The 21,192-nt window shown below is 45.0% G+C and overlaps 1 protein-coding gene across 2 annotated transcripts in view; it reads left to right on the forward strand.

Annotated features, from left to right (window-relative positions):
- The window catches only part of ARHGEF26 (Rho guanine nucleotide exchange factor 26), a 269,992-nt gene that overhangs the window by 177,313 nt on the left and 71,487 nt on the right, over positions 1-21,192 (forward strand). For both annotated transcript variants that reach the window (XM_063916107.1, XM_063916106.1), the window contains exon 11: positions 6,466-6,620. In XM_063916107.1, the coding sequence (XP_063772177.1) occupies positions 6,466-6,620 (155 nt within the window). The remainder of the gene's footprint in view (positions 1-6,465; positions 6,621-21,192) is intronic.

A 21,192-nucleotide genomic window follows, 5' to 3' on the forward strand; every position in this document is an offset into this window, starting at 1 on the left:
GCCCCCGATTGTGCCCCCAGTGGCACCGTGGGATCTAAACGTAGTTTTGGATTTTCTCAAATCTCATTGGTTTGAGCCTCTCAAATCTGTAGATTTGAAGTATCTTACATGGAAAGTAACCATGCTACTGGCCCTGGCTTCAGCCAGGAGAGTTTCAGAGTTGGCGGCTTTATCGTACAAAAGCCCATATCTGATTTTCCATTCGGACAGGGCAGAACTGCGGACACGTCCTCATTTTCTCCCTAAGGTGGTTTCGGCTTTTCACTTGAACCAGCCTATTGTGGTGCCTGCGGCTACTAGCGACTTGGAGGACTCCAAGTTACTGGACGTTGTCAGAGCATTAAAAATATATATTTCAAGGACAGCTGGAGTCAGAAAATCTGACTCGTTGTTTATATTGTATGCACCCAACAAGATGGGTGCTCCTGCGTCTAAGCAGACGATTGCGCGTTGGATCTGTAGCACAATCCAACTTGCACATTCTGTGGCAGGCCTGCCACAGCCTAAATCTGTAAAGGCCCACTCCACAAGGAAGGTGGGCTCATCTTGGGCGGCTGCCCGAGGGGTCTCGGCATTACAACTTTGCCGAGCAGCTACGTGGTCAGGGGAGAACACGTTTGTAAAATTTTACAAATTTGATACTCTGGCTAAGGAGGACCTGGAGTTCTCTCATTCGGTGCTGCAGAGTCATCCGCACTCTCCCGCCCGTTTGGGAGCTTTGGTATAATCCCCATGGTCCTGACGGAGTCCCCAGCATCCACTAGGACGTTAGAGAAAATAAGAATTTACTTACCGATAATTCTATTTCTCATAGTCCGTAGTGGATGCTGGGCGCCCATCCCAAGTGCGGATTGTCTGCAATACTTGTACATAGTTATTGTTACAAAAATCGGGTTATTATTATTGTTGTGAGCCATCTTTTCAGAGGCTACTTCGTTTGTTATCGTACTGTTAACTGGGTTCAGATCACAAGTTGTACGGTGTGATTAGTGTGGCTGGTATGAGTCTTACCCGGGATTCAAGATCCTTCCTTATTGTGTACGCTCGTCCGGGCACAGTACCTAACTGAGGCTTGGAGGAGGGTCATAGGGGGAGGAGCCAGTACACACCATGTGATCCTAAAAGCTTTCTTTAGATGTGCCCTGTCTCCTGCGGAGCCGCTATTCCCCATGGTCCTGACGGAGTCCCCAGCATCCACTACGGACTATGAGAAATAGAATTATCGGTAAGTAAATTCTTATTATTTACTAGCAAAATGCAAAATACCCATCGCAACCAATCAGAGGTTTGCGTTCATTTTCTTACTTGAACTAGACTGAATTGTTAATTGGTGAATTGTTGGTTTACTGCATATATAAACATTTACTATTTGCTTGTAAGGAAAACCTCCACACGGAGTCTGAGAAAAGGGCAACTGTGGTCAGTAGCTCTTTACATTCCAGATGTTCTTGAGCTCCCTTGACATTACGTAACTTCTATAGCCATTCCTAATAAAATTAAAAGATCCATCTGTTTCTTCAAGGATACACTTTTTTGTTTTTGTCTATTTTTTGTTGTAACATGGACTTGTCTGTACATAGAGAATGAATTGTCTTGTATATTAGTTTGATAAAGGGAACTACTCTAATTTACAGGTAACACCCTGATTTGTATTGTAATGTGTGTTAATCTACCAATGTGCAATCTGTATAGGGTCTTTCTGTTACTTCTATATACAGTAGTTGATAGACAATCTCAGAAACTGTTTTTTCAATACTGCAAGAAAAAAAAAACAACCACCCAAAGTACTCGCTACTTTACAGGGATATGATAGAGTAGACAGCATTATATCATTATCTGATATGTTGAATACGAATACAGATTTATTGTCATCAGCAAAAACAGAAATGCATTTGAGATGAAATTATATTGTACAGAAAATACAAAAGTACAATGAACAGCAAAATGCGTAATAATGAAAAATAAACATCAAAACACACAAGTGAATAAAATTCTCACTATTCAATATGTGAATCGCAGACAGGAAGAAGCATCATGCAAACGCCCCATATGTGCCATTAATATTCTGAAGTTTTGCGGTAAATACTGGTGCTGGGTCTAAATGTGCACTCTGCTCCGACTGCGCTAGCAGCTGTGCAGTATCTGCCAGGCGACTGTGCTGGGTCAGTGCAGCTGCAGCAATGGAAACCAGATAATGATATTCAGTCTTTGCTGAGAGGATTGTCAGTGCAGGTGTGGGGGCATGCTTCTTTTGCGCTCCAGCTGTTACATCAGACCGAGCATATGCTGGCGGTGCAGGAGATTTATGTGGCTGTCCAGCGCATTTCAGCCTTTTCAGGCCTTGAAAACCAAACCAAAGTTCTTGTTCCATTGCATGATCTTTTTGTGTATATGGACTTCATATATTTGGGGAAGAAAGTTGGCCATTAAGATCACAAAGCTTATTGCACCACTAATGTGTAGTTTACTCTTTCTGCCTTCAAGAGCTACAAAATGCCAAGCAGAATTATAGTGATTCATTTTTTATTTTTCTATGTCTTTGCTGCTTAGACTATGCCCTAACCACAGGCCTTTTTAGTAATAGCGGTAGGCTTTTCATTGCGTTTCTGCTTCCAGCCATTAGAGCCTGTGGTTCCCAATGTGTAACGTGCTTACATTCTGTGGGGAAGTCAGGTACCGTCAACAGAGTGATATTGCAGGGAAGTTTAATGTACAGGTGTGAGTGGACTGATGAGCGTGTATTTGTACATGTATGTCAAACACATTAATTAAAACTTGTATACTGCTTCATCCGATTGTTTCCAAAAGCCTGATGGAAATTCCTGAAACAGAATGTTGATGATCAAGCTTTTCTTTCATGTAAAACATACCAGCACAATGTAAATATTATAGGGAAAATTGTTTCATGCAAATCCTTCTGTGCCCTTGAGGATTACAGGAATGTAGAGGTGTCATTGAGCGATTAATCACAGTTTCCACATCAATCACTAAATTTGTTTTTGTTTAAAAAAAAATGTAACCATTGTTTGCATTTCCCACAAATTTCAAATCAAATGCTATTCCCCTCGGCCTAATCAATAGGAGCACGTCTTCACTTTCACATACGTAAATATTACCTTTCACTCCTGTCCAGAAATAAATGTATTACAGTATACATTGTGCTTTGAAGCTGGGGTTTGTCGTCGCAAGTAGATTACTGTGAGTGTAAATGTCATGCGACTTTCTGTGTCTCCATGGTGATTGTGCTATTGTCTGGTGGAATGTTTTTTTCTCACACCTATATATAACATTTATTCTTCTTTTACTTATGTTGTGTTCTCCTTGATTACATATCAGGCAGTGTTTAACCTGGGGGGAAATCTGCCACGTCTTCATTCTGCTTACTTCCTACCTTTCTGAGACAGTGTTGCCAAAATGTAATGTTGTGTACAGTCTGACGTTAATCCTGTTGTTTAAGTCTTTCTCAGGGCGCAAACAATTTTCTTGGCCCTTAAGGGATCTAGTTAATTTCAAAACATTTTCTAAAATAATTAATCATGTTAGGCTTCTTGGAATCTTACACGTTTTGCTGCTGTCTTCATAGCCACAAATAAATATTGATGCCAATTGTGAAGATGATTGCATTTAGAATAATGAAAATCACTTTTCTATCTGCAGGTTACCACAGATTTTTATTATTTGATTTAAATATGGATCAGGAAAGTTTAGCATAGCATAGCAGATGTTGTGCTTTTGTGATATCACGCTACAATGCTGTAGGACCTGGGGGTTAGTAAAAAAAAACAACTTTTTTTTTTGTCTTTTTCCCAGCAGTTTTGCATAAGTTATAATTACTAAAGTCAGTGTCACCAGTTTAGGCTATGCACTAAACACATTGCCACCCCGATTTGCTGTATGTCCTGTGTTTTCTATTGGAAATCAGTTGTGCAGGACTGACTTCCTCTGGCCCATGGCTGTGTTGTAGTTGTCTCTGACTGCTGACATCGTTGTTGATTTTGCGCCCCAGAATGATAAACACTTCTGTGCAGAGAGGGGAGCTAGTAAAAATATCTGCTCAATAAGAAGGTGGGGAATCACAATACACTTAAGCTGGGAACACACTTGCCCAATTCTCATCCAGTTACCTCTTACCTACCATTGTTCCGACATTGGCACAGTGTGTATGCACACATGACTTCTACTTTCATCCAATCCTGGTTGTGTCAAAATAGTTTTAAACCTGTAGGAAACTCATGAGAACCGATCGCCAATCACCTGACCAATATAGAAGTATGTACACACCTGTGACTGGTTTGTCTAATTCTTCTCCCAATTCATCCCTCAAGCAGCGTCGCCTTTATGTATATATGTTTATGAGCATGCATTAATGTAGGAATTATTAAGGTGAATGCAATTGAGCATAGTGGGCTGGATTCTGAGACACAGCTACTTCTGCGGCAAAAGACCCCACCATTCATCATGGTCCATTTGGTTATAATAATGAATGAATAACATGTATCCTCCCCACCCACCAGCCCTCCCAAAGTGATCTAAAGCTTGTTGCCTTCAGCATGTTTAGCGCTGAAGTGTAAAACACCAATATATTAAAAACAAAACATTGCGTGAAGCAGGGAGGTAATACCTTTTAACAGAGCTGCAGTCAATAGCCATCTCAAAATGTGATTATTTCCAGGACCATTTAGAGTTTAACGTCCTGGAAATAATTCCAAGAGATTCATGGATATATAGAAAAAACAAAAGTTATGTTGAAATATGTTTTATAGTTTTCTTTGCTTAGCAAAACAATGGTACCCTCATGTCATAGAGTGGCTTCATTTGGGTACTGTGTGGTAATGTCTAGTAAGCGTGCTTCCATTTTCTTGGTATATTTTTTCTTTTGTGTGGTAACGTTTAATCATTTTGTGTATAGTGTATGGATTATGGGGGTTATTCAGTAAGGATTGCAGATTCTGCTAAAAAGCAGAATTTGTAATCCTTACCATCACATGCTGGGGCCGCCCATCTCAAGGCGAGGTCGCCCAGCATGCTAAATGGCCTGCGCAATGGCTGCGACGGCAGCAACTGTGGACGACCCCCTGCACCTGCAGCTAGGCTGCGTATGCAAGCGGTCCGCCACCATTTTCTTGATCGGAGCGGCTGCGTGTGACACCGTGCCGCCCTTGCAGCAGTCCATTGCTGCCCCCTGCCCGTCCCGCAAATGTATCTGCCTGTCAGACAGAGGCATTTGCAGCCAATGCGATCACATCGCATTAGCTGCTAGCACACGTGCAGGGCGAGACCTGCTCGTGCGCATTGCTGTCTGGAACGGTGTTATTGCGGTGCATAAATTAGTGATGCAACCTGAATAACCCCATATGCCTTTTGCAGCGTAAGTTAAATGCTCTTGCAAGCTGGATAATATATAAGTTTTACCAATGGAATTCAGACTGTAAAAGTTTCAGAAGAACCAAAGATACAGCACTTTTTACTTAACGTTTTCAGCTTTATGGACAGTTTTCATCTTATGGTCAGTAATTCTTATGAAAGGGCCTTCTGCCTTTAATGTGCTACTGCTGATATTTTTGTAGTGAGAGGTCATATCTGTAAGATTTCTTTCCCTGTAGCACTGTTTAGGCCCTTATGTCTGTGGGTGAGTTACGCTGCCTGATATACTTTGTTATTTCCGTCTGGACTGTCCTGTTACAGTGGCTCTTCCCAGGAAACAGCCTACTTTCATTTAGGAAAGGAGTTACCAATGTTGGCACTTTGCCCTTCAGAGTCTTGGCACAGAGTAAAGATATTTGATCATGCATCCACCAGTACCATGTTCTGCTTGAGGATAAAGAGACCCATTTCTTTACTCTCTAGCCCACTTTAGCACACTTTAGCACTTTACACTTTAGCCCACTCGCAATAAACAAATACTAATAACTTAGGTTTGAGATGATATCTGTAACAAATACAATAAATTAGGTTTGAGATGATATCTGTAATATGTATATATGCTTTATACTGACTTTTTCATTCATATTTGATATTGTTTGTTAACTAAATGTTACTATATTTCTGGCAGTGTAAAGAGATAATATTTCTGTGTTTACTGTAACATATTACGCATTACGTTTTGTCATATGAAAAGGTTTCCTACATCTTTGCTGCAGTAACGTTAAAAACAGCCCTTCTAGTCGCGCTTAGTTGTGAGCCAGTTTACTAACTCTGGTCATCTTTTGTGCATTTTTTCCCCAAAAATGCATAATATTTTCCTGGAAAACACTGTAACGTGGCAGTTTGTATGCAGATACAGCCACAGTTGCACCCAGAATGTAAGCATGTCGCAGAGTTGCACAGGAACTGCTGGTGCACTCACTCCAGGCATTTCCCGGTGCATTGCTTACTGAGGCTAGATGTATGAGGAGGACACATCTGTACACCGGTATCTATTTCACACTAGCACTATATTGACTTCACTTAATGTTTCTCTCCTAGCCGTTCCCATTAGTGTCGTCTTCTCGATGGTTGATGAAGAGGGGGGAGCTTACATCCTACGTAGAGGATACTGGAATTTTCTCCAAGAAAACTACAAAGCAACAGGCCTACTTCTTCCTATTCAATGATGTGCTCATTATCACAAAGAAGAAGAGGTAATGTTCATGCCGATTATATTATTGTACTTCTATATGAATACTATTGAAATGTCAGTGCTTGGCTGTCTCCTCTATAGTCTCCAGTGTAAAGCTAACAGTCTGCATTTGTACAGAGTCAACACCCAAACACACAAGGAATTTGCTTAAAAAGTAACGGAAGACATCCTGCTTAAAGTCCCTTGTATTACAGCGGAAATGATATGAGAGAGAATCCATTACTAGGGACATGGAAATATCACACACAACAAGTACTGGGTGTGAGTATTTTTCTGACCAGGTGTATTCTGTCAGTAAGATATGTCTACTAAGACGTGTGCTCGTTACACTGCCATACAGAGAGTTTGGCCATATAATTGTGAATGTCAATATGGTAGTAGAGATTAGTCCTCAGACAGAAACACATTTTATATTTGACTCACCAGCGTATTTATAATGAGTGCAGGGTGGCAGTACACACAGGCCCCAAGGTTCAGCGGTAGCTAGCACTGCACACTCTGCACCCAGATTATACTTACCTTGTGTGGCGTCGTCTTTCTAGTGACATCTTCAGGAAGATGGCACCAGAGCCTCTGCTGTCTTTTGCACGTGCACCATCTTCCCATATATCATTGGGAAGAAGGCATCACTGAGGAGGAGGGTCCCGCTTGACTCGAGAAATACGTACGCTCAGCTGCACACATTGCGGGACGACTAGCTGCGTACAGCTGCAACTACTCGCACCGCGAGTAGCTAATGTATTGCCTATGATCCGCAGGTGTGAATATACGCCCGTGCACATGCAATTTACACCGCGAAAATGCAATCACACGTGCGAATAGCCGCAGCTCAGATGAGCGCATCTTCATCTTTATTAATTAAGATATATCTATATGTTTCTTGTGCATTAAACCAAATCACTAATCGCAGTAATATCTATTCCTTTGTACTAACTAGGACAACGTATACTGCAGGATGATCAGGAGTAATGACTGTATGTTCTCTTTCCTCTTCTTCTTGTGTTTGGCGAGCAACACAAAAGTCTGCAACCCACTGCTGTACCCTATGCACATGCACATGAACTGGTCACATGTCTCTCCAGTGGAAAATGTCAGGAACATTTTAGGATATTTTTGTTATGAAGGGCAACGGTTATAGTGGCTCTAAACTCTTAATCCGAAAATCAAAGTTGACACATTAACGGTTTTGTTTAAAATCCTTGACATGTCATATACAGTATATCCTTCTAGCAATCAATACTCGGTATAGGGGAATTACTTACCAAAAGTCTAAATATAAGATCACTTTTTTTTCTGAAATTACTACTGATGCAGCAGGGACATAGAATGTCTTGTTGATAGTAACACATGTCTCAAGTGAGTGACTTTTAAGGCTGTCATGACAAACCTCAGATGAGGCATGTGGGTGTGAAAGAATTAACTAAATCAAGGTCACCTGATCTATCTTAAAAAATTAATATACGCACACAAATGATATGTCATGGTTAAGCATCCTGTTGTATGCCACTACTACGTTTTTGTTCAAGAGCTGATACGCTTCAGCTTGTCTTCCATTACTTCCTTACGTACACTATACTACAGTATAATCAGTATTCAGATTCTGTAAGCCATACAATTCACTGTATTTAGTTATGTAGAATATTAAAATAAAGCCTAATCAGACAAGAGTTTTTTAAGAACATCAAGGCAGAACATTATGAAATGGGGCTCAATATCATAAAAAGAAAATTACAGTGTTTACAATATACAAATGATAAAATAAACAAGTGTAAATTTAATACAATTGCTTAAAATAAAATAGGAATAAAAACTGAAACAGAAACTCCCCCTCCCTACATTTCAGGTGCTGACTCGGGCAAAACTAGACAATGAAAGGTCATTTTGATACACAGATGTGTCCTCATACATGTAGCCTCAACACACCATACAGTGTGAGATCCCGCAGGTTCCGATGCAACTGTGCTAGCATTGGGCGTTTTTTTTTGTTGCCGGAATTGTGTCTTAATTGCAATGCGACTAGGACACGCCGGGAAACGTGTGTTACAGAGGGGCAGATTTATTAAACTTGGTGAAGTGATAAAGTGGAAGGTGATAAAGGACCAGCCAATCAGCTCCTAACTGCCATGTTACAGGCTGGGTTTGAAAAATGACAGTTAGGAGCTGACTGGCTGGTGCGTTATCACCTTCCACTTTATCACTTCACCAGGCTTAATAAATCTGCCCCTGAGTCTATATACGGAGCACAGTGCAACTTGTATTGAAAAAAGCTGTTGCTGCTACTTTGTAGTGCTTTGCATACAGATTCAGAGACTCATTCGCACACAGATATACAAGTATCACATAACAAATTAATTAGCACAGTCTCCTGATCGCATTTTCGGCAAAAAAGAGGAGCTGCTTGGTGCGACTGCATCAGTTATGTATGAGGAAACACCTGCAGTTAATTCCACCTTTGCTAAAAAAGCTTTCCTGTGGTGCACTTTTCTATAAATCCATTCTGGTTCAATGGTGTGGCATTTATGCCCGGTTACTTTGTGAGTGCCCATTGCACTTGTGTGTGGAAAGACTAAATACATTTTTAGTCACATTAAATGTCTTATTGGTGATAGGGAGAGATGAAAAATAATGTGTACTAACCACCCCTGTTGTTAGTACACATTGTAAAGGCTTATCTGACACTATGAATTATCAGTGGATCTTTAGGATCTAAAGGGGATCTTATAATCCTTTGCTTCTGGAATTTAGTCAGTATTGTGACTCTGGTGGTGTGTAGAGGAAATGGTCAAAAATGTGCTTCTCGGTCTGGCGCGAAGGACAGTTTAATAACATGTACCTATTTCAATGCAGTAAAGGGGGGAATGGCTACCTGTTGCCTTGTTAGTCTCTGTCTGTCTGTCTGTCTGTCTGTCTGTCTGTCCTCAACTGTTTGGTTTCCACTATAGCTTCCTCTCTTTCTATCCCTCCTTGTACTACTCTGAACAAGGAAGTTGTACAATTTGAAAAACCAACACATTATGTTTTTAGTATTTATGATGTGGGAACCTGTATTTGCAGCTTAATTAAGATATTTGTCCTAGTAACTTTCTGCAGGTTTTTTTTTTTTTTTTAATTGGGTCTGGACTGGGGGGAAAACAGACCACTGACAAATGAGACTAGAGCCCACTGAGCCTAGTAACTGAGATCTGCAATCCATGGATATATAACAAATCATGTGACTCTTTTTAAATAGTTTGCTGTATTTTTTTGTCTTATTTTACCAGCTGGTAGCATTTGGACACGCTATTCAACGCCTCAATGAATTTGTTCTTTTCCATAACAAAAATCAAATCAAACTGATTTTGAAATGTAACAAAAAAAAACAAAAAAAATGATAGTTAACATATATAACCTGTTATGATTAGATTTTCTTTTCCTTTTGTCCTTATAACAATTACGTATCCTCCTGCACCTGAAACCCAATCTGCATTTGTTTGTATTGTATTGGTATGCTAATATATTTAAAGTTCTACTGAGTTCTTTTTTTAAATATTCTAAAATAAAGATGCCTTCCAGGGGAAAGTAACATTCCCCTACTATGATCTCGTGCCAAATCAACATGTCCTTTCAAGATACTTCAGGGTCGGTGCAAGATTACTAGGTGCCCTAGGCAAAGCTTCAGTCTGCCGCTTCTGCTCCACCCTAATACCCAGTTTCCAGCCTTCACACACACTTGGCTTTTACAAAACAGATGCATACAAATTCTGCATTTATAATCCAGGGGCAAATACAATTTCTCTAACGTCCTTGAGGATGCTGGGACTCCGTAAAGACCATGGGGAATAGACAGGCTCCGCAGGGGATAGGGCACTTTAAGAAAGCTTTGGATTCTGTGTGTGCACTGGCTCCTCCCTCTATGCCCCTCCTCCAGACCTCAGTTTTACACTGTGCCCAGAGCAAGATGGGTGCACTGCAGAGAGCTCTCCAGAGTTCTCTGCCTGAAAGCATTTTTGTTTGGATTTTTCTTTCTACTTTTTACTACTTTTTCACAGGGAGCACTGCTGGCAACAGGCTCCCTGCATCGAGGGACTGAGGAGAGAGGAGCAGACCTTCTTGTCAAAGATAGGCTCTACTTCCTCGGCTACTGGACACCATTAGCTCCAGAGGGGGTGAACGCAGGTTCTTACTGGGTGTCCACCCCCGGTGCCGCGCCGCCGTTCTCCTCACAGAGCCAGAAGTACAGAAGTCAGAAGACGTCTCAGGCGGCAGAAGCTTTCAGCTTCACTGAGGTAACGCACAGCACTGCAGCTGTGCGTCATTGCTCCCATACACCTCACACACTTCGGTCACTGTAAGGGTGCAGGGCGCAGGGGGGGGGGGGGGGGCGGGCGCCCTGGGCAGCAATATAAACCTCTGCATGGCAAAAAGACTATATACATGTTCAGGTGGGCTCTGTACATGTATATAAAAGAGCCCCCGCCATATTTTGCTAAGTTTGAGCGGGACAGAAGCCCGCCGCCGAGGGGGCGGGGCTTCCCCCTCAGCACTCACCAGCGCCATTTTCTCTCCACAGCACTGCTGAGAGGAAGCTCCCCGGACTCTCCCCTGCTTACACGGTGAAAGGGTGCTTAAAAGAGGGGGGGGGGCATATAATTGGCGGTTTACATATTACACAGCGCTGCTGGGGAAAAACATTTTGTGTTGGTCTCCAGGGTTATTGCGCTGGGGTGTGTGCTGGCATACTCTCTCTCTGTCTCTCCAAAGGGCCTTGACAGGGATACTGTCTTCAGAAAAGGGGTTCCCTGTGTGTGTGAAGTGTGCCGGTACGCGTGTGTCGACATGTTTGACGAGGAAGGCTCGCTTACTGTGGAGGGGGAGTGTTTGAATGTCAGGTCGCCATCGGCAACGCCGACACCGGAATGGGTGGATATGCTGAATGTCTTGAATGCAAATGTCAATCTATTGCATAAAAGGTTAGACAAGGCAGAAGCTAGGGATCAGTCAGGTACCCAGTCCAAGCCTGTCCCTGGGGCGCAAGGCTCGTCGGGGTCTCAGAAGCGCACCATATCCCAGATCGATGACACAGATACCGACACAGATTCTGACTCTAGTGTCGACTATGAAGATGCAAAATTACAGCCGAAGGTGGCAAAAGGTATTCGGTACATGATTATGGCCATTAAAGAGGTTTTACATATTACTTGGGAACCCCCTGTCCCTGACACGAGGGTACACATGTATAAAGAGAAAAAGCCTGAAGTCACTTTTCCATCATCATTTGAATTAAGTGAATTGTGCGAAAAGGCTTGGGACTCTCCAGATAGGAGACCACAAGTTCCCAAAAGGATTCTTATGGCGTATCCTTTTCCACAAACTGATAGGATACGCTGGGAATCTTCACCAAAGGTGGACAAGGCGCTGACACTCTTGTCCAAAAAGGTGGCACTGCCTTCTCAGGATACGGCTTCCCTCAAGTAACCGGCTGATCGCAGGCAGGAAATTACCTTGAAGCACATTTACACTCACTCCGGTACTATTGCTAGACCGGCTATGGCGTCGGCCTGGGTTTATAGTGCGGTTGTGGCATGGGCAGATTCCTTATCTGCGGAGATTGACACCTTAGATAGGGAAGCCATTCAAATGACCATAGAGCATATCAGAGATGCTGCCTTGTATATGAGAGATGCTCAGAGAGACATTTGTTTATTAAGCTCCAGAATAAATGCTATGTCTATTTCTGCTAGGAGACTCCTGTGGACCCGGCAGTGGACGGGAGATGCCGAATCTAATCGGCACATGGAGTCCTTGCTGTACAAGGGGGAGGAGTTGTTTGGAGACAGCCTCTCGGACCTTGTCTCTACGGCTACGGCTGGTAAGTCGAATTTCTCACCTTATGTCCCCCCGCAGCATACTAAGAAGGCACCTCATTATCAAATGCAGTCCTTTCGTTCCAATAAAAACAAGAAGGTGCGGGGATCGTCCTTTGTTACCAGAGGAAAAGGCAGGGGAAAGAAGCTGCACACAGCTAGTTCCCAAGAGCAGAAGTCCTCCCCTGCGTCTGCAAAGTCCACCGCATGACGCTGGGGCTTCCCGGGGGGAGGCAGATCTGGTGGGGGCTCATCTTCGGTTTTTCAGCCACGTCTGGGTTCAATCGCAGTTGGATCCCTGGGCAGTAGAGATTGTTGCTCAGGGATACAGGCTAGAATTCGAAGACTTGCCTCCTCGCCGGTTTTTCAAATCGGCTCTGCCGACTTCCCCGTCAGAGAGGGAGTCAGTGTTGACAGCAATCCAAAAATTGTATGTTCAACAGGTGATTGTCACAGTTCCTCATCTCCAATTTCAGACGTTGCCGTTTGGGCTTTCCACGGCCCGAAGGTTTTCACCAAGGTAATGGCGGAAATGATGGTGCTCCTGCACAGGCAAGGGGTCACAATTATCCCATACTTGGACGATCTCCTAATAAAGGCGAGATCTCGGGAGAAGTTGCTGGACAGCGTGTCTCTGTCCATGAAGACGTTGCAGCTACACGGCTGGATTCTCAATATACCGAAGTCCCAGCTAGTTCCTACAACGCGTCTGACCTTTCTGGGCCTGATCCTAGACACAGACCAGAAAAAGGTCTTTCTTCCGATCAAAAAGGTTCAGGAACTCATGACCATGGTCAGGAACCTATTGAAACCAAAGAAGGTTTCAGTGCATCAGTGCACGCGGGTCCTGGGGAAGATGGTGGCTTCATACGAGGCCATCCCTTTCGGCAGATTCCATGCGAGGACTTTTCAATGGGACCTTTTGGACAAGTGGTCCGGGTCCCATTTACAAATGCATCAAAGGATCACCCTGTCTCCCAGGACCAGAGTATCTCTCCTGTGGTGGCTGAACAGTGCTCACCTTCTAGAGGGTCACAGGTTCGGCATTCAGGACTGGGTCCTGGTGACCATGGACGCAAGCCTCCGAGGCTGGGGAGCAGTGGCACGGGGAAAAATTTTCCAAGGTCTCTGGTCAAGCCTGGAAACTTGTCTCCACATCAACATCCTGGAGTTGAGGGCCATATACAACGCCCTGCGTCAAGCGGAGAACTTACTTCGGAGAAGACCGGTTCTGATTCAGTCAGACAATGTCACGGCAGTGGCTCATATAAACCGCCAAGGCGGAACAAGGAGCAGAGTGGCCATGGCAGAAGCGACCAGGATTCTACGCTGGGCGGAAGGCCATGTAAGCGCGCTGTCAGCGGTGTTCATCCCGGGGGTGGACAACTGGGAGGCGGACTTCATCAGAAGGCACGACCTGCATCCGGGGGAGTGGGGACTTCATCAAGAAGTCTTTGTACAGATCGCGGATCTGTGGGGCCTGCCTCAAATAGACATGATGGCGTCCCGTCTCAACAAAAAGCTAAAGCGGTATTGCGCCAGGTCAAGGGACCCTCAGGCAGTAGCGGTAGACGCTCTGGTGATACCTTGGATGTTCAGATCGGTCTATGTGTTTCCTCCTCTTCCTCTCATACCCAAGGTGTTGAGAATTGTAAGAATAAGCAGGGTCAGAACAATCCTCATTGTTCCAGATTGGCCACAGAGGACTTGGTATCCGGAGCTGCAAGAGTTGCTCACAGAAGATCCGTGGCCTCTTCCTCTAAGGCAGGACCTGCTGCAGCAGGGGCCCTGTCTGTTCCAAGACTTACCGCGGCTGCGTTTGACGGCATGGCGGTTGAACGCCGGATCCTAGCGGAAAAAGGAATTCCGGAGGAAGTCATTCCTACCCTGATCAAGGCTAGGAAAGACGTGACGTTGAAACATTATCACCGTATATGGCGGAAATATGTTTCTTGGTGTGAGGCCAGAGCTTACGGGCAATTCACTGCCTGATAGGTGGTGGTCTCTCCAATATAATGAAAGGACTTTGACAGTCACATGATCTGTGACGAAACGCGTCAGGACCCCGCCTCTTTGCACACCTGGATCATTCTACCTATTAGGTAGCAAGCCGCACACTGAGCCACAGAAATCCTGGTTCTACACCGGCCCTACATCTTGGCTCAAACTGCTCATTGAACCACAGATATCCCGGCTCCACACCGGCTGCACATCCCGGCTCATCATACGGCCGTCAGCTACTCCTTTCATTATATTGGAGAGACCACCACCTATCAGGCAGTGAATTGCCCGTAAGCCATCCGGTTTTTCAGCCCCACGCATCGGCCCCGTGCACGGCTGCTGACATCTTCTCTTAGAACGCGGCTGAAACTATATTCTTTACAGCTGGTTGCCTGGTTACCGCACAGTCATCTTCTCGCCGCGCAGACGGACACTGGGCATTGCAGGACCGCAATACCGAGGACGCTCGGTACGGACCAGCCCTAGGAGAAGGTAATCATAAATTCATTATTCATTTGCCCACCTGCCTGTGAAAATCTCTCAAGACATCTATCATCAGCCACACACTGATCGGCTGTTTATCTGGAACTGTGGACATTCCAATCACATCAATTCTGGACTCTGTGGTTCCCATTCTCAATAAGCAGATTGAGAATTTACAGCTCATACATCTTATGATCTAGGTGTTGACATATTTAATTTTATTTTCATGTGTTTTTTATTGCATTTTATATGTAGACTACGAATGTCTTAATTAATGTTATTAACATAATAAATCTTTTCTTTTCCTACGTCAGCTCTTATTATTAATTATTCCCCATTAGCCATTGGTGGTTGTTCTTCCACTTTTGCGCAGCCATTTCTTCTTATTATTAGCACTTCAGCAGTACCCAGACACACTCTCCCGTCTATATTCACTGCCAGCACTTCAGCAGTACCCAAGCACATACTATTCACCCTGCATTCACTGCCAGCACTCCAGTTGCACCCAGGCACACACTATGCTCCCTTCATTCACGGCCAACACTCCAGCAGCATTCATACACACTCCCTCCCTTATATACACTGCCAGTATTCCAGCAGCACCCAATCACACTCTCCTCCCTACATTCACTGCCAACACCCCAGCAGCACACATACAAACTCTCTCCCTTATATTCACTGTCAGCATTCCAGCAATACCCAAGCACACTCTCCTCCCTGTATTCACTGCCAACACTCCAGCAGCAGCCAAGCACACACTCTACTCCCTGTATTCACTGCCAGCATTCCAGCAGCACCCATACACACTCTCTCCCTTATATTCACTGCCAGTACTCCAGCAGCACCCAATCACACTTTCCTCCCTACATTCACTGCCAACACCCCAGCAGCACACATACACACTCTCTCCCTTATATTCACTGTCAGCATTCCAGCAATACCCAAGCACACTCTCCTCCCTACATTCACTGCCAACGCCCCAGCATCACACAAGCACTCTCCTTTCTGCATTCACTACCAGAACTCCAACAGTACCCAGGCACACACTACCCCCATGCTTTCACTGCTAACACTCCAGCAGCACCCAGTCTAAAGACAAGATGGCCCATACACATCAGTAGAGCTCTCGTTGGCCATCTTGGTAAAGGGCATGAAGCCTCCCTGCAGAACAGAAAGACTGGGGTATGCGCAGTAGCGCAATCTTCTTTCAGCACTAAAAAGTAGTGATGTGCACCGGACATTTTTCGGGTTTTGTGTTTTGGTTTTGGATTCGGTTCTGCGGCCGTGTTTTGGATTCGGACGCGTTTTGGCAAAACCTCCATGACATTTTTTTTGTCAGATTCGGGTGTGTTTTGGATTCGGGTGTTTTTTTTTACAAAAAACCCTCAAAAACAGCTTAAATCATAGAATTTGGGGGTCATTTTGATCCCATAGTATTATTAACCTCAATAACCATAATTTCCACTCATTTTCAGTCTATTCTGAACACCTCACACCTCACAATATTATTTTTAGTCCTAAAATTTGCACAGAGGTCGCTGGATGACTAAGCTAAGCGACCCAAGTGGCCGACACAAACACCTGGCCCATCTAGGAGTGGCACTGCAGTGTCAGACAGGATGGCACTTCAAAAAAATAGTCCCCAAACAGCACATGATGCAAAGAAAAAAAAAGGTGCACCAAGGTCGCTGGATGGCTAAGCTAAGCGACACAAGTGGCCGACACAAACACCTGGTCCATCTAGGAGTGGCACTGCAGTGTCAGGCAGGATGGCACTTCAAAAAAATAGTCCCCAAACAGCACATGATGCAAAGAAAAATGAAAGAAAAAAGAGGTGCAAGATGGAATTGTCCTTGGGCCCTCCCACCCACCCTTATGTTGTATAAACAGGACATGCACACTTTAACAAACCCATCATTTCAGCGACAGGGTCTGCCACACGACTGTGACTGAAATGACTGGTTGGTTTGGGCCCCCACCAAAAAAGAAGCAATCAATCTCTCCTTGCACAAACTGGCTCTACAGAGGCAAGATGTCCACCTCCTCCTCATCGTCCGATTCCTCACCCCTTTCACTGTGTACATCCCCCTCCTCACAGATTATTAATTCGTCCCCACTGGAATCCACCATCTCAGGTCCCTGTGTACTTTCTGGAGGCAATTGCTGGTGAATGTCTCCACGGAGGAATTGGTTATAATTCATTTTGATGAACATCATCTTCTCCACATTTTCTGGAAGTAACCTCGTACGCCGATTGCTGACAAGGTGAGCGGCTGCACTAAACACTCTTTCGGAGTACACACTGGAGGGTGGGCAACTTAGGTAAAATAAAGCCAGTTTCTGCAAGGGCCTCCAAATTGCCTCTTTTTCCTGCCAGTATACGTACGGACTGTCTGACGTGCCTACTTGGATGCGGTCACTCATATAATCCTCCACCATTCTTTCAATGGTGAGAGAATCATATGCAGTGACAGTAGACGACATGTCAGTAATCGTTGGCAGGTCCTTCAGTCCGGACCAGATGTCAGCACTCGCTCCAGACTGCCCTGCATCACCGCCAGCGGGTGGGCTCGGAATTCTTAGCCTTTTCCTCGCTCCCCCAGTTGCGGGAGAATGTGAAGGAGTAGCTGTTGACGGGTCACGTTTTGCTTGACTTGACAATTTTTTCACCAGCAGGTCTTTGAACCTCTGCAGACTTGTGTCTGCCGGAAAGAGAGATCCAACGTAGGTTTTAAATCTAGGATCGAGCACGGTGGCCAAAATGTAGTGCTCTGATTTCAACAGATTGACCACCCGTGAATCCTGGTTAAGCGAATTAAGGGCTCCATCCACAAGTCCCACATGCCTAGCGGAATCGCTCTGTTTAGCTCCTCCTTCAATGTCTCCAGCTTCTTTTGCAAAAGCCTGATGAGGGGAATGACCGGACTCAGGCTGGCAGTGTCTGAACTGACTTCACGTGTGGCAAGTTCAAAGGGTTGCAGAACCTTGCACAACGTTGAAATCATTCTCCACTTAACTTGAGTCAGGTGCATTCCCCCTCCTTTGCCTATATCGTAGGCAGATGTATAGGCTTGAATGGCCTTTTGCTGCTCCTCCATCCTCTGAAGCATATAGAGGGTTGAATTCCACCTCGTTACCACCTCTTGCTTCAGATGATGGCAGGGCAGGTTCAGGACTGTTTGGTGGTGCTCCAGTCTTCGGCACGCGGTGGCTGAATGCCGAAAGTGGCCCGCAATTCTTCGGGCCACCGACAGCATCTTTTGCACGCCCCTGTCATTTTTTAAATAATTCTGCACCACCAAATTCAATGTATGTGCAAAACATGGGACGTGCTGGAATTTGCCCAGATGTAATGCACGCACAATATTGCTGGCGTTGTCCGATGTCACAAATCCCCAGGAGAGTCTATTTGGGGTAAGCCATTCTGCTATGATGTTCCTCAGTTTCTGTAAGAGGTCAGCTGTGTACTTCTTCTGGAAAGCGGTGATACAAAGCGTAGCCTGCCTAGGAACGAGTTTGCATTTGCGAGATGCTGCTACTGGTGCCGCCGCTGCTGTTCTTGCTGCGGGAGGCAATACATCTACCCAGTGGGCTGTCACAGTCATATAGTCCTGAGTCTGCCCTGCTCCACTTGTCCACATGTCCGTGGTTAAGTGGACATTGGGTACAACTGCATTTTTTAGGACACTGGTGACTCTTTTTCTGAGGTCTGTGTACATTTTCGGTAGCGCCTGCCTAGAGAAATGGAACCTAGATGGTATTTGGTACCGGGGACACAGTACCTCAATCAAGTCTGTAGTTGCCTGTGAATTAACGGTGGATAACGGAAACACGTTTCTCACCGCCCAGGCTGCCAAGGCCTGAGTTATCCGCTTTGCAGCAGGATGACTGCTGTGATATTTCATCTTTCTCGCAAAGGACTGTTGGACAGTCAATTGCTTACTGGAAGTAGTACAAGTGGTCTTCCGACTTCCCCTTTGGGATGACGATCGACTCCCAGCAGCAACAACAGCAGCGCCAGCAGCAGGAGGCGTTACTCAAGGATGCATCGGAGGAATCCCAGGCAGGAGAGGACTCGTCAGACTTGACAGTGACATGGCCTGCAGGACTATTGGCTTTCCTGTGTAAGGAGGAAATTGACACTGAGGGAGCTGGTGGTGTGGTTTGCAGGAGCTTGGTTACAAGAGGAAGGGATTTAGTGGTCAGTGGACTGCTTCCGCTGTCATCCAAAGTTTTTGTACTTGTCACTGACTTATGATGAATGCGCTGCAGGTGACGTATAAGGGAGGATGTTCCGAGGTGGTTAACGTCCTTACCCCTACTTATTACAGCTTGACAAAGGCAACGCACGGCTTGACACCTGTTGTCCGCATTTGTGTTAAAATAATTCCACACCGAAGAGGTGATTTTTTTTGTAATTTGACCAGGCATGTCAATGGCCATATTCGTCCCACGGACAACAGGTGTCTCCCCGGGTGCCTGACTTAAACAATCCTCCTTGTCAATTTCCTCCTCAGCGCCAGCAACACCCATATCCTCATCCTGGTGTACTTCAACAGTGACATCTTCAATTTGACTATCAGGAACTGGACTGCGGGTGCTCCTTCCAGCACTTGCAGGGGGCGTGCAAATGGTGGAAGGCGCCACCTCTTCCCGTCCAGTGTTGGGAAGGTCAGGCATCGACCCGACACAATTGGACTCTCCTTGGGGATTTGTGATTTAGAAGAACGCACAGTTCTTTGCTGTGCTTTTGCCAGCTTAAGTCTTTTCATTTTTCTAGCGAGAGGATGAGTGCTTCCATCCTCATGTGAAGCTGAACCACTAGCCATGAACATAGGCCAGGGCCTCAGCCGTTCCTTGCCACTCCGTGTCGTAAATGGCATATTGGCAAGTTTACGCTTCTCCTCAGATGTTTTTAATTTTGATTTTTGGGTCATTTTACTGAACTTTTGTGTTTTGGATTTTACATGCTCTCTACTATGACATTGGGCATCGGCCTTGGTAGACGACGTTGATGGCATTTCATCGTCTCGGCCATGACTAGTGGCAGCAGCTTCAGCATGAGGTGGAAGTGGATCTTGATCTTTCCCTATTTTACCTTCCACATTTTTGTTCTCCATTTTTTAATGTGTGGAATTATATGCCAGTATCAATAGCAATGGCCTACTACTATATATACTGCGCACAACTGAAATGCACCACAGGTATGGATGGATAGTTTACTTGACGACACAGAGGTAGGTAGAGCAGTGGCCTACTGTACCGTACTGCTATATATTATATACTGGTGGTCAGCAAACTGTGCAAAACTGAAATGCACCACAGGTATGGATGGATAGTATACTTGACGACACAGAGGTAGGTAGAGCAGTGGCCTTCTGTACCATACTCCTATATTTATATACTGGTGGTCAGCAAAATTATGCACTGTACTCCTACTATATACTACAATGCAGCACAGATATGGAGCGTTTTTCAGGCAGAGAGCGTATAATACTGGTGGTCACTGGTCAGCAAAACTCTGCACTGTACTCCTCTTATATAATACTGCTGGTCCCCAGTCCCCACAATAAAGCAGTGTGAGCACAGATATATGCAGCACACTGAGCACAGATATGGAGCGTTTTTCAGGCAGACAACGTATACTGGTGGTCACTGGTCAGCAAAACTCTGCACTGTACTCCTCCTATATAATACTGCTGGTTCCCAGTCCCCACAATAAAGCAGTGTGAGCACAGATATATGCAGCACACTGAGCACAGATATGGAGCGTTTTTCAGGCAGACCATGTATACTGGTGGTCACTGGTCAGCAAAACTCTGCACTGTACTCCTCCTATATAATATACTGCTGGTCCCCAGTCCCCACAATAAAGCAGTGTGAGCACAGATATATGCAGCACACTGAGCACAGATATGGAGCGTTTTTCAGGCAGACAACGTATAATACTGGTGGTCACTGGTCAGCAAATCTCTGCACTGTACTCCTCCTATAATACTGCTGGTCCCCAGAATAAAGATATTTGCACTGCAGCCCCCTGAAACAAAGTGAGAGGACGCCAGCCACGTCCTCTCACTATCATTTCCAATGCACGAGTGAAAAATGGCGGCGACGCGCGGCTCCTTATATAGAATCCGAATATCGCGAGAATCCGACAGCAGGATGATGACGTTCGGGCGCGCTCGGGTTAACCGAGCCATACGGGAGAATCCGAGTCTGCCTCGGACCCGTGTAAAATGGTTGAAG

The sequence above is a fragment of the Pseudophryne corroboree genome, chromosome 4, assembly GCF_028390025.1.
Source record: "Pseudophryne corroboree isolate aPseCor3 chromosome 4, aPseCor3.hap2, whole genome shotgun sequence".
Classification (NCBI taxonomy): domain Eukaryota; kingdom Metazoa; phylum Chordata; class Amphibia; order Anura; family Myobatrachidae; genus Pseudophryne; species Pseudophryne corroboree.